The 15,017-nt window shown below is 34.7% G+C and overlaps 1 protein-coding gene across 1 annotated transcript in view; it reads left to right on the top strand.

Moving 5' to 3' along the window:
• kiaa0586 (KIAA0586 ortholog) overlaps window positions 1–15,017 on the top strand; it is a 132,001-nt gene that overhangs the window by 51,836 nt on the left and 65,148 nt on the right. Inside the window, 4 exon segments of the mRNA XM_058748653.1 lie at window positions 8,757–8,829; window positions 9,201–9,446; window positions 11,830–12,004; window positions 12,240–12,413. Of these exon segments, the coding sequence (XP_058604636.1) occupies window positions 8,757–8,829; window positions 9,201–9,446; window positions 11,830–12,004; window positions 12,240–12,413 (668 nt within the window).

Raw genomic sequence — 15,017 nt, 5'->3', positions numbered from 1 at the left:
CCTGAGGTTAACAGCTCTGTCATCACATTAAACCCCACGCAGAATATTATATTAAAGTTTTTAACAAAAAGGCAAGCACGTTTGTCAGCCACGTGGGGTTTTAATCAAATTTGAATGCTCGCTATTCTACAAAGATTATCACAGTTTTATGAACTGTATTAATCTTTGGGCAAGTGGTTCGCAATTCAAATGCATCTTTCCATCACCCATTTTTCTCTGAGAGGAGTGCGTGACATATTTTCAATCAGTCCTAGTCATAATACAATTAATGGAATAGTTCAACTAAAAATTAATTTTTTTGAAGAATATTTATGCAAATCTTTCACAGAAACAACCCTTTATGATGAAAAAAAAAAGTGTTTATTCCAAACCTATAGTTAAAAAAAAAAAAATATCTATCTATCTATCTATCTATCTATCTATCTATCTATCTATCTATCTGTCTGTCTGTCTGTCTGTCTGTCTGTAGTAGCTGTAGTATTGATTATAATAATAATATATAATTATATAATAATAATTATTATTATTGTTGTTGTTGTTGTTGATAATTATTAAACATCAATAACAATCATGATTACTGATTATTAGCGAATAAAACAAAATGAAATTAACCTATAATAATAATAATAATAATAATAATCACTTAATAAAAAAACAAAGCATACAAAAATTAATTTAAACTTTTAAAACATCAATAATTTAAGTAATTGTACCAAGTAATTGTATCTATATAAACAAATTACATTTTTAGTTCTGTAACAATGTGATAGGTGATTAGTAATTAAATATGCAAAAAGCAAAAAAAAAAAAATACTATGAAAATATGTCATTTTAATTAACATATTTTCATGAAGTATATATAAAACTATAAAGCAATTTTTAATTTCACCAAATACAAATTTGTTTGCATATGTATGCATCGCATTTTTTTCTGGTCAACATGAGGTTGAGAGTAAACGATGACAGAATGTTCATTTTTTGGTATGGAAAAAGCTGTGTGAAGAGTCTTCAAAAATGTCTTCTTTTGTGTTTTACAGATAAAAAATAACGAGTTTAGGTATGACACTTTCATATTCAGGTCAGTGAAGTCAGACCTGCACCTCGGTCACAGCATGGTGTCATCGCTACAGACTCTCCACCAGGAGATTATGTCACTGTGAATTATGAGTTCGCTTTTGTTTGCAGCTTTTAAAACGCATAACGCTCAGAGCCAGGCGAAGCGGTTAGAGGGATGTTTTTGCTGGGGTAGAGTCTCTCAGAGAGGCGTAACGCTTTATAGCAGGAGGTCAGACTCAATCTTACCATTCTGCCTGCTCTCAATGTGACATTACCCCAGATCCCCCAGGCACAGAGCAGCTAATGGCTTGTGATACACCACGAGCCATAGTCGCTGCCCACATCATGCACATTTCCAGAGATACAGAGAGATAGAGACGTGGCAGCGACAGAGTGCTAAAGCAGCAGTTTAAAAACTGAAATGGAGAAGGCCGCCCCGGGACTGCTGTCTGTTATATGATGCGGAGGCTGTGAGAGCAGAAAGAACAGCAGTGTTCTCGCTCTTACCTCAGGCTCAGAGCAACGGCAGTGCTGGAAAGATCACAGGGAACCGTTTGATGCCCAAATATTTTACAGTATTGTAATTAGTGGTCGACTGATACACGCTGGGCTGCAAAAGTCTGAGGCCACTAGTGAAAATGCTTCTGTTTTACCTTTTTTCTAATTTAGTGCAAATTTGATAATTACAAATTAAATTAGCAGTGTAACAAATTTAGTAGAATGTTGTAGTGACTCCTACTGCTTTAACAACAGCAACATTCAAGCTGACATGAACAAAACCTGATTTCCACATTTAGTTTTTGAAACCCAGGTTTTCTATTTTTATAGGTAATAATAATAATATTATTATTATTCATTATTGTTATTATTTTTATTGTTGTTATTGTTATTATTTTTATTTTATGATGATGATAATGATAATAATAATAATATATTGTTTAATTTTTGCAATTTTTCAGTGTCTAATTTGCTAACAATAATAACAAATTTGATTTGTAACAAATAAAATAATAATAATAATAACAACAGCAACAATAATAAATTTCAGCATTTTTTGTTTCATGTGCTAATTATAATAACAGCATTGGTTGTTGTTGCTTTTGCTGATGATAATAGTAATAATAATAATTATTTTTAGTAGTGCTGGGCAATGATTAATCGCAATTAATTACATCCAAAATAAAGGTTTTTGGTGACATAATATACTGTATGTGTGTGTGCTGTGTGTGTGTGCTGTGTATATTTATTATGTATATATTTATATTCATATAATTTATATTATATATAAATATATTTAATAAATAAACAATATTTCCTTAAATATATGCATGCATGTGTGTGTATTTATATATACATAATAAATATACACAGTACACATACATTATATTATGTACACAAAAACTTTTATTTCGAATGCGATTAATCGTTGCACAGCACTATTTTTTAGCATGTTTGCGTCTAATTTGCAAATAATAATAATAATGGGAATTTTTCTTGTAGTTGATGGTATATTTTATATTTTAGAACTGAGAGGGGAAAGCTACCACTTCTGTTAATTTGCAGGCATAGTTCTTAGCTGAAATATTTTGAATATATTGATATCATTTGATATGGCTGATAAATGACCAAAAATCATCTTACATATCAACAGTATCATATCTAAATCTAATCAGTTTTATAATATCGTTTTAAATATTAAATACATAACACTGATTGTCAAATGTGTTCTCTATTTACATGAAATAATTTTGTCCTGTTTGTTTTGTTTTAAGCTGAAAGCTTCACCGCAGCCCAACACCGGTGGGGTCTGCTTTTTTGTCCCCCTCCGGCACCTCTCAAACCCATCTCAGTATCCAAGCTCCTCAACCAAAATGTCAGCCTCAATGTTAATTGTCTCCAAAATGGCAGGCGCAATCAGCCCGGCGTGTGCATGAAAACATAAGCGCGCTGATTGATGCGGCTGCCTCTCCCTGCTCTAATGGCTTTGATCTTTTCCTCAGCTGAAAGGTCGCAGGGATTGAGGTGCCAGATGCTGTTCTGCTCTCCCCCGTTCACCGGTTTCGCCCGCGCCGCAGCGAGAGAGCGCTTCACGTCGTGCTTTATGCGCAGGGCTTGATGGATTCATTCATTTGAGGAAGTGACACTGCAAAACGAGTCTGAAGTTCGATTTTATTCCCGCCATCCATCGCGGTGAAATATTAATGAGGGCATTTGCAAACGTGAAACTTTCAGATCTTTTTTTATTCTCCTTCATTATGCGCCGCGGCCCCCCTCCGAAAAAGTTACACCTCACACTTGGGTAAAGGCAATATTTTCTCAGTTTGAGTTTCAATGACTTTGTAATTGTAATTATCCCATGTACTGAAAATCTCATGAAGGCTGTTGCATAATTCAACAGATGGCGGAGACTTTGGCTTTCGGAGTCAGTAGTGAGATTTATCACTCCTCTCGCTGCTTCGAACTGACTTTCTTGATGTTTCCTGCCGTCTCCGCTCATAATAGTTATGGCTTCTTTCCGTCAGTAGCTGAGGCTTGGAGTTCGACCTGTATTATGTTCAAGTTTCCCGTCGACTTACATCATAACTTTCAAGTGAAAAGACGGTCTTATTATCGAGTTATGTAATTGGTAGTTGTGTCAACTGCTCCTCAAAGAGCGCTTGATGATTCTGGTAATTACCCTGAGAATTACATCCGTTATTAACCTCAGAGATTATGTGCTTTTATCGTTCATCAGGGACCAAGTGTTTGGGTTTGATGTCTGCTGAAGTCACTGATTTCTAGACGGTTATACTCCTGATATTGTGTCGAGTATTTCTCAGCTTTGAAATCGTTTCACTTCTGTTTTTACTTGCTTTTGATCTTACTTTTATATTTTAGCAATATAGTACCAGTCGTTTTATGTGTTTGTGTTGCCAGTGCGTCATCTGTGCTAAGAATATGCAAATTTACTGCACATGCAAACAGTTCTGTAAAATCTTTAAATGTTTTTGAAAGAAGTCTCTTATGCTCATGAAGGCTGCATTTATTTGATTTAAAAATACAGTAAATACTCTAATATTGTGATGTTATTATGATTCACGATTTGCTGCTCAAGAAACATTTCTTATTATTATAAATATCGAAAACAGTTGTCTGATTAATTTTTTGTGGAAATTGGGATGCATTTTGTTTTAGATTGATTAGAAAGATCAAAAGGTCACATCATTTATTTGAAATAGAATTAATGTGGCTTTGCTGAATAAAAATATTAATTTCTTTAAAAAAAAATTCTGAAAATCAAAATTCTGTCATTACTCTCACCCTCCTGTTTACCAGAAAGAAAAAAAAATGCATACATATGCAAACAAATTTGTATTTGGTGCCTGATTAAAAAATTGCTTTATAGTCTTATTTATTCTTAATGAAAATATCTCAATTAAAATGATATATTTTCATAGTGATAGATTAATAATTGTTTATAGATTTTTTTTAATTCCAGTTGTAAATATTTTATCTGTAATTTTTGGGAGCATCAATTTGTAGCAAACCAGCTTTTAAATTAAACTATTTCAACTCATAACTCTTCTTCTGATATTTGCCCATCAGCAGTGATTGAGGCTTCTTTTATCTCTTTCTGGAGCCTCCAAGAGTTTTTACATGCGCTCATTTCGTTCTCTCCAGATCTCTCATGAATTTCTCAGTTTTGCAGAGGGAATGTGAATAAAGCGAGGTGCTAAATAGTCTTTACGGCTCATTTTCCACTTTTTCCCCTCCCGAGAAGCCCAAATTTACTGGATAATAAGGAGTTTAAAGGGGCTCAGTTGAAGAACGGTGAAGAAAATGGTGGGTAGTCAAAAGAGGTTAATTGAAGGTCATTCTCGCTGCTCGAATCAATTGTGCTCCATTTGGAATCACAAGTGTCTTCAAGCATCATCTGATTAGGCGAATCCATCACACGGCAGACACACGGGAAGTGTCGCGCTGTGACAGGGCTTTTATGGGCAGCCAGGGCCTTCATCTGAGAGTCTGTTTGTGTCGAGAGCGACTTGTGAGATTTTGCGGGCAGCTGTGTGTGTCCGTGGATCAGTTGATTCCTTGTGTCCTCTGTTTTTCTGTGGCTAACTCTTTGTGTGTGTGTGTGTTTGTGGACAGGGTCCATTGGATGTTGGGTAAGGATCAGTAGAGCTTCATTGTCTTTGTGGGGTTTTTTTTCTTTTTCCATGGCCAGCTGTTGTAGGTCTCAGCACAGGCTCCGAATCTGCACCGCTCTGCCACTTTCTCACATCAGCATCTCTACCAGGCTCTGGCCGCTGGCTCCATTGGGAGGCCTCCCTTTATGCTGCATTGTGTGTAATATTATCAACCCACAATCCAAACTCTCTTCCTAATCGCAATTATACATTGGACGGATGTTGTGGAAAAAGCAATGACAGTTTGAATTGTCATTAATCAGTGGTAGGGATGGATCATCCATAAACCGACTAGTCAGTTAGTGAATATGACTACATTAGCAGTTATTATTATTATTAGTAGTAGTAGTAGTAGTCTAATCTTTTAATTTAATTTATTATAGTGTTTAAATGTTTTATAGTGTTTTTATTTATTAATGAATTATATATATATATATATATATATATATAAATTTTGTTTATTTCTAGTTAAAATTTTTATTTCTAAAAATTCAATTGTTTTTATTGTTATTAATAATAATGATAATTATTATCTTTCCAATATTTATTTACAATTTATTTTCTAAGTTTTTATTTTACAATTTTTTAATATTGTTATATATGTTTTAATAAAAATAAGTTAATAATAACAACTATTCTTGTTTTTTAAACATTATTGTTGTATAATGTTTTTATTATTTAATTGTTTTTTAAAATGTTATTCATTTTTAAATCATTTAAAAATGTGTTATTTAATTTTTATATCTATTAATTTCATTTCAAATGAAAATATTCATAATAATTATATATATATATATATATATATATATATATATATATATATTATATAGATTATAGATGTTATATATTGATATTATTATAGATAATTAATTGTATATTTTTAAATAATTTGTATATTATTTTTAAAATATAATTTTCTAGTTTTAATTATTTCAAAAAATATTTTTATATTTATTTTAATAATAATACTGTATGTGTTTATTTGTATTTTTGAAATATTTTTTAATTCTAGTTTTTAATAAGTTTGTTATTTGATTATTAGCTTCAGTGCAGACAGTGTTCTATACTTCAGCAGCTCAGCAAAATCCTCTCTGAAAAGTTAAAATTCTTCCCATTTAAATCAGTGTTGTTGTCGCCAGACACATTTAGATGAATGTCTTTGGCATCACGTCACGCTGTTTTTGAGCATCCCACCAAGAGTGTTGCATTTTAGAGAAATATGTTGTAGTGCACATCCCTAGTTTTCTCATCTTTTGGCCCCGTGAGCGTCACTTTCAGAAACCCTTGCGTTTTTTCCTTTAGGTTCTTATGACATCCGTTCAATGGAATTGCAGCAAATTTTTTTTTTTTTTTCTTTTTTTTTCTTTTTTTTTTTGGCGTAGCATGAACTCTAGTGTGCCCTTAAACACAAACCCACATAAGCACACACTTCCTTTTTCAGCTCTTATAAACCCTCTGAGCAGAAATTCAGAGATGAAAAGAGGAAAAGGGAAGCAAGCATTAGATACATGGTCTGTTGGCGGTTCAAAGCAGCAGTTGGACGGCATGCTGGGATTGTCACTCGTCTCCTCATCTCTATGATTTATACAGTGCAATAAGTGATGCAGAGATGGGCTAACAGGCCAATAGACAGCAGGGCATTAGCATAATGTGTGCAGCGGAGAAACGCTGGAAGACTGTTGCGTCTTTAAACGCAGTATGCCACATTTAGATTAGCTCTGCCTGCAGATGTCTTCCCTCGTTGGGATTGGGGATCTCAGGCATTCAAGGAGATGAAAATAAGAAAAACTATGCTCACAGAAGTCCAGTTAACTGTGTTTGTTTTTGTCCCTGTTTATGCCAAAATATGCACTGCAGTGCAAATCTGGTTTCCAATCCGTTCAGTTAATTGAGAAGATTAATCAGTAACACTTTACAATAAGGTGCCATTTGTTAACATTAGTTAATGTATTAACTAACATGAACAAACAATGAACAATGCATTTATTACACTATTTTTAAATCTTTTTTAACGTTAGTTAATGAAAATGCAGTTGTTCATTGTTTATTCATGTTCACAGTGCATTAACTAATGTTAACAAACACAACTTGTGATTTTAATAATGCATTAGTAAATGCTGAAATGAACATTAACTAAGATTAATAAATACTGTAGAAGTATTGTTCATTCTTAGTTCATGTTTACTAATGTTAACTAATGAACCTTATTGTAAAGTGTTACCGAGTAATCTTACAGTTGAAGTTTGGATGCACACATTTTGTTCATGTTTTGAGATAAATGTATCTCTGAAAGAATTTAACTGAATCCAGGAGGATTTGTTTGCAGATATCAATAGCCCATAGTTTTTTCATTTTAATTAACAAGCTACTAGAACAAATATGACATTTTTTTTTTAAAGAAAATATGTTTTGCAATAAGTAAAATCGCATATTTTAAATTAAATTTGTCATGTAGCCTATAAGATGTATTGTTTGGATGTAAAAGATGTTTAGTACTTTTGAAACTTACCATAAAAAAAAAAAGAAAAAAAAGAATTCAATGCATAAATTGGAAAATGTACTGTAAGGCTCTTAAAATGATGCTTATCATAAAAATGCATAAAATAAAATAGCACATTGCCTTCAATAATAATACATATTGTGCAGCCTTAATATTGACATTAACATTCAAAAGTTCAGGTAGATTTTTTAAATGTTTTTGAAAGAAGTCTCTTCTTTTCACCAATGCTGCATTTATTTGATTAAAAATTATAGTAAAAACAGTAATAGTGTGAAATGTTAGTACAATGAAAAAATGGTTTTCTATTCATATATTATTCTTTATTATTCTATTTTATGCTAATTTCTATTTTAATATATTTTAAAATGTAATTCATTTCTGTGATCAAAGCTGAATTTTCAGCATCATTACTCCAGTCTTCAGTGTCACAGGATCCTTCAGAAATCATTCTAATATGCTGATTTGCTGCTTAAGAAACATTCATTATTATTATCAATGTTAAAAAAAATTGAAATCCGTGTTATGTATATTTTTCAGTAACAATAGTAAAGTAACAATAAAAAGTTAAAGAACAGCATTTATTTTAAATGCAAATGTTTTGTAACATAAATATTTGAACTGCCACTTTTGGTCATATTAATGCATCCTTGTTAAATAAAAGTATTATATCTCTTTAAAAATAATAATATAAGTCTCCATTTCATGCACTGCACACATTCAATCCATTTAAATTCTCTTAATTTAGCTTGGCTTTATTTAGCAGTTCATGATTGAAGATTCGTGTTTGTGCATTCCCTTCCAAATGCTAAATGAAATTCACAGCTCGGGGTAAATTCATCTCTAAAAGTAGCTGAAAATTGACCCTGAACCTTTACCATATAAAGCACTAGAATGACTAACCGTGCCTGGAGCAACACAACAAGGTTTACCATCAGGAAAAGTAGCTCTGTTGCTCAAGTTTGTAGATGAATTGTTTTTTTCTGTCATGTCTTTGAAGATGTTGACGGCCTGTCATGTGTTTTGTCCTGTAGAGATGTCCGTGGAGAGCTGAGGATAAAGAAGACAGTTGATGCCTGGATCAATACACTCAGCAAGGAGATTCAGGTGAGTTGAACTGAAAGATTTAGTCTCTCTTTCTGCCTTCAAATGCAATCTGGTGTTTCTGCACAATCTGTCACTGTTCTTTGTTCTCTGAAATACTGTTTTAAAAGAGAAAATATTTGAATAATCATTAGTGCTTTTTGCCTTTGATAATCCTTGGCATTGAGCAGCGGTCTCCTATTGCTTTTCCAAGTAATCACATTTATGATTATTTACCTGGCAGACAATAAATCGGACAAAAACTCACAGCATAACACATCAAAATTTTCTGCATTTTTTAGTTTATATTACAGTGCACAATCCATTGAGCACACATTCAAGTGTTTCTGACTACAAGGTCCTCTGTCTCTTTCTCCTTCTCTTTGTCTTGGCAGGATCAGCTGGCGAAGGAGAGCTCTGAGAGGATTGTGGAGAGGAGTGATGCTGCAGTCTCTAAAGTGGTGCAGCAGGGCCAGGGGAGCAGGAGCGGACGTGTGGCTGGTCCGAGAGGGGGAGGAAGAGGAAGAGGGGGAGGTGAAACCTCTGCGGCAGACAAGAAAACCTCTCTGAGAGGCTCAGTTAGAGCACAAGCAGAAAACACACTGGCACACAGAACCAGACCTGAAGGGAAGCGAGAGTCGGTGAGCTGGATTCTATCAGTGTTATCTAATGCAGTGCCAAATGTGTTCACAGTAACCAAACTCCTCTGATGATCTGTTGCAATACCTAATGAGCTTCCTACCTAGACATCATACTCCTGACTATTCCAGATTGGAGGCGGTGAAATAAGATACCTCATTTCGGTCAAATTCGAAGAGAGCCGTTCACACATAACGTGTTTTTGCTTTTAAAAACGGTAGACGCCACAAAGTAGTATCCAACTACGACGCTGATGGAAAAGCTTTTTTTTTTTAAAGATGAATGTTTTAACTTGACAAAGCATCTTTAAAAATTTTGCTCATGAGGATTTTAGGGTGTCTGTGGAAAGTTAGAAAGAAAATAATTATACAAAATATATTTTTAGGAACAATTTTAGTTGGAAAAATGAAATTTAAACTCTTTTTCTTTTGGTTTATACACTGAACACAATTATAATCGCAACACTTTTGATTTTGCCCCCATTTTTCATGAGCTGAACTCAAAGATCTAAGACTTTTTCTATGTACACAAAAGGCCTATTTCTCTCAAATATTGTTCACAAATCTGTCTAAATCTGTGTTAGTGAGCGCTTCTCCTTTGCCGAGATACTCCATCCACCTCACAGGTGTGGCATATCAAGATGCTGATTAGACAGCAATTTTGTTCAGTGTATATATGTACACATACATACAAGTTATATGTATTACTTAATGTATATAACATTTAATTTATTTTTTAGATGTTTTGTTTTTATTTATTTTACTGTATATTGTACATTCTACTGTAAGTAATTTAGTTTTAGAATTTGTCAAAATCACTACTTAGATTTAAACATTTATTATTAAATCTAATTCTGATTTATTGAATGCCTTTCAGTTTTACAACAGTCAGGCATTATATGCTGATAACATTAGAAAATAAATGAAATATAAAATTCTCTGAAATCAGCATGTTGTGGGGTTCATGTCATTAAAAAGTTTGAAAAGCCAGGCTTACTGGGAGGGTTCATTTTGGTTTGGATGCTGCCTATGTTGGCAGTAGATTATGATTATATGACACTAGAGCTTTTTAATTGGCTATTTGGCAGTGGTCCAAATCATCTGTCTGTTCTATTGAAACTGATAATGAACTGTAGGATCTGCTAACCTGTTTGTTTGCAGTGTTTATTCCTGTATGTGTTGTTTACTTATTACCGTGACCTGACAAGCTCACAACACTCCCAAAATGGTCCATCTGGATGTAAACACTGTAGCTCAATACTTCTCTGTGTCTCAGTGGCATTTTCTCTAAATGAGCTGCTTTGAGCACCCATATGTTGCCCCGACACTAATTTGCTAAAAATAAAGAGCGAGAAGACGAGAGGCAGGCCTGTCTTATCTGTGTTTGGCACAAGCCTGGTCCTGTTAATGGCCGTCCATGTTGCCTGGTGTCTGTGTGGACGATTCTTAACCTAGCAACACATCCAGTGGTTATCTGAAGGTTACTATGTGTGGAAGCCGTTCAGGCATTTAATTGCTGCTATCGGTAAAGGTGCAGTTAATCCAGACAACAGAGCACACGGTTACAAAAGGTTGAGTGTTATTTTGCTGGAGACGCTCTGGGGTTGCCATGAGTTTTAGATGAAACTAAACGAAATCTAAATGGCAATGTCTCACTTTACATAAGCAATGTTATCATTTTCTACTTTTCAAACACATTCTGATCAGTCTTTCAGCACGTAGTCTTTATATATCTATATATTTAGTATATTGTGTCATGCTTGCTGTATATGTGTTTTTTTTATACATATCAGTGTATAGAAGTACTAGGTTGTACCAGGTTTACCATAGAAATGAGTGTATTACAGTATTAGTATACCATTATTCACCTTATATTTAAGTGCATTATAGCATATCATAGTTTACCATGTTTACCTTTTTTTATTTTTTTTTATTCAGCAAGGACACAGTATGTTGATCAAAAATGGCAGTAAAGACATTTACTTATGTTACAAAATATTTCTATTTCAAATAAAAGCTGTTCTGTTGAACTTTCTATTCAAATAAAATAAAATAATCCTGAATCTTGGTTTCAAAAAATATTAGTAAAACCTGCTGACAATTCAGCTTTGTATTACAGGATAATTTACACTTTAAAAATAAAGTCAAATAGAAAACAGTTATTTTAAATTGTAATAAAATTTCACGTTTCTGTTTTTACTGTAGTTTTATTCAAATAAATGCAGCTTTGGTGAACATAAGTGGCTTACCATAGCTCACTATGTTTACTATAGATGTGAGTGTACTGTATCATAGTATGATGTGCCATGTTTACCATACAAATAAGAGTTTCACAGTATGACACTTGTTACACAGTTTGTTGATCTAGTGTATATTTTTCTTTCAGGCTCAGCCAGTTGTGCTAAAATCTCAGGATGATCAGGAATATCTGGCGAGGCTGTATGGAAAAGCCCTTTATGAAGGTCATCGACGAACGCTTAAAAAAAGCCCTTACCTTCGGTTCAACTCCCCGACGCCGAAATCCAAACCGCAACGACCTAAAGTAGTAGAGACTGTAAAAGGTGAGGTGAAGGTCTTAAAGTAGAAACGGCTAAGTCATTCTTCTTTTCTTTTATGTTTTGTTACATTTTAGGGGTATATTTTTAATAGGCAAATTTGTTTGGCTGTACTGCCTAGCAACTTGCAAAATAGTCTTAAAAAACAACATGAAAAAGAATCATGATCACCCTTAATTTTGCCTTTTCTGTCCAAGTTCTTGAATATTACTTGTCCCTCCCTTTTCATTCTCTCATATAGGGGTGAAGATGAAGTCATCTAAAACCCAAACTAGCCAGTTTGTTGGTGATATTCCTGCGCTGCAGTCTTCAGTCTCTGAGCCCCATTTCCTGTTCAGCCCCAGTGATCCTGCCCAACAGCAGCAGCCTGGTTCTCCAGTGCGAGGTTACCTCATTCCCATGGCCATACCTTTAGGTAAGCCACCATTACATGTGTAGAAATCATTCACTGTTTGGCCTGTGTGATTTGGGGGAAATCTAATTACATTTTTTTCTGATAAAAATTATAGTTTTGATTTAAAATGCATGTTTGCTGTGTTTGTAAAACCACACAATTTGGCCAAAATGTTGGGATTATATGTCAATATGGCTATGTACTACTGCTACTACCAATAATAAATAATAATAATAACCACTATTATTATTATGTAAAAAAAAAAAATATTTAAGAAAAAAAAAAAAAAAAAAAAATATATATATATATATATATAAAGTATTTAAAGGGGTCACCGGATGCAAAATTCACTTTACAAGTTGTTTGAACATAAATGTGTGTTGGAAGTGTGTGTACACATCCATCCTATAATGATAAAAATCCACCCAGTGTTTTTTCTTAAATCCCTATTTTAAAATCCTCTTTCTCAAATCAGGCTTTTCTGAGATTCATGTCAGAATGACGTAGGTCTGTGCAGGTCACTCCCACGATAGTTGATTGACAAGGCCGTGTTACCTTAGACCTGCCCTGAGTGAGCTGAGAGCTGTCTGCCACTGTGTCGACTCCGGTGCAGGGGAAGACAAGAATGTCTCCGATTAAGCAATTGAGGTATTTTGGTGTTAGATGCAATAATGAACATGGTGGTAGTCATTAACTCCCGACATCTGAGCCGCTGAAGACGCAGAGGATTAACGTTACTTTCGTTTTGAATGGAATGTGCCGATCCCGATCTGCCTAAATGCGTCTATGTTCGTGCGAATCATTTGTGATCCAGCCTAACCTACAGAAGTGAATATAAGGGTTTTTTATGAATCTTTGCAAATCACCTTTCCTAATAGCGTTAGCCAGTTTCGTGCCTGAAGTTTACAGTCTGCTCGTCACCCCACGGAAGAGAGGGGCGGGGTCAGCAGAGTTCATTAGCATTTAAAGCAACATGGACTAAAAAACAGCTCGCTGAAAACAGAGCTGATTTTGACTGGGCAAAAAAGGTGTTTATTACACTACCATTGAGAAATTTTAACCAAAGTATGTTATAGACTTTTCATTAAGACCCTAAAGAATCATATCAACTTGTGGAAAATGGGCATCCGATAACCCCTTTAAGAAAAAAAAGCCAATAATATTTTACATTACATTACAACTGTAAAATTACAATACTAATATTTATGGCTGTCTTAATTTCTTCATTTCAAACGTTAAACCTTTGAACATTTATTTTGACAAAAAACCACAGGGAGCCCTTAAAGCCTCTCTTTTGTTGGTAAACGGTACTCATTACAAGTTTGGGAACATGGTGCATGTTGTGTTTGATGTTAAAGTGACCTAAACTCAGAGCAGATGCAGAGATTCACTCTGAAGCACGCAGCTCATATTATTAATTTAATTAAATCGCAGCCTTTGTCTTTTGATAATCGCACTAAGCCGTATCACAATTTTGGTTTTATTTCAAATAATCGTGCAACTCTGCTGACCTCATTTTTTGATTGCATTGGGAGATTAGTTGTGTTTGTAACCTTGTGAGTGAAATTATTTGAGACAGAATTTGCATCAGGATTATGTTTATGATGCCTAAAAACTATATAGCTTCACACGTCACTAGGATTTGAGATGCATTCCTGTCTTTTGATTGCAACAAATACGCACAGAACCGATGACGCAGTGTTTGCTGTTCTGTGTCCCTTAAACCTCTGACCATTCTAAAACAAAGACGTCCGACGCGGCATGAAGGGTTGCGACAGCCTCCACATGCTGCAGTCATAAAGCGTCTCTCCTCCGGCTGGCTCCGAGCACACGGCAGCATTAAAGAATGGACTTAATTAGACAGACATTTCAGCAGTGTGAGTTTAGCTCTTAATTACGGCTGCCTCTCCACTCGTTAAAAAGCCTTCCTATCCCGCTCTCGTTTAATCACTTCACTGTCAGGGACATTAATGCCTTTCTATTACGCTCTCATTTTCCCGCTTCCAATCACGGCGAGCTTCATCTCAGGTCCGACCTTGTGCGGTTGGAGGTAATTCTGTTTATTAGCCCGAACAGCCATATGTATGAAAACACCGTCATGCTTTACGAGGGCACTTTTTAGGGCAGTAATTGCAAATAGCCAATTGAAAACATTTTGAAAGCGTTCATATTATGAGTTGATTAGTTTCTTTTATCCCGTCCCCCCCTTCCTTTTGAGGATTACGACCTCCTGGCGCCGAAACGATCCATTAGTTTGGTAACAGCTGAATTGCTGTCGTTATTTTCTGCAATGGACTAAAGAGGTAATTAAAGGTATTGCACAAAAAATGGCAATGACGAAGCACCTTTGCTCCGCTAAAGCTGTTTACAGTATTCAAATGTTTCCAAAATTGTGGCTCAGGGCATTGAGAATGAAACGAACGGGCGGAAAGTGGCCTAGTAATGTTTGAAATGGCAGGTGGGCTTTTTGTGGGCGGTTGCCCGTATGCTGGACTGACCTCTGATCTGAGCTATGCTAGAATGAACAAAGGCTTTCTAATCACATCTGCAATGCAGTGGCCCTGATTGCCGTCGTAGACACTGAACTCCCTTCATGGTCATATTGAAGTTCCTTTCACTGCTAGA

The sequence above is a fragment of the Onychostoma macrolepis genome, chromosome 17 (genome assembly GCF_012432095.1).
Source record: "Onychostoma macrolepis isolate SWU-2019 chromosome 17, ASM1243209v1, whole genome shotgun sequence".
Lineage (NCBI taxonomy): Eukaryota > Metazoa > Chordata > Actinopteri > Cypriniformes > Cyprinidae > Onychostoma > Onychostoma macrolepis.
This window is presented reverse-complemented; position numbering and strand designations above follow the sequence as displayed.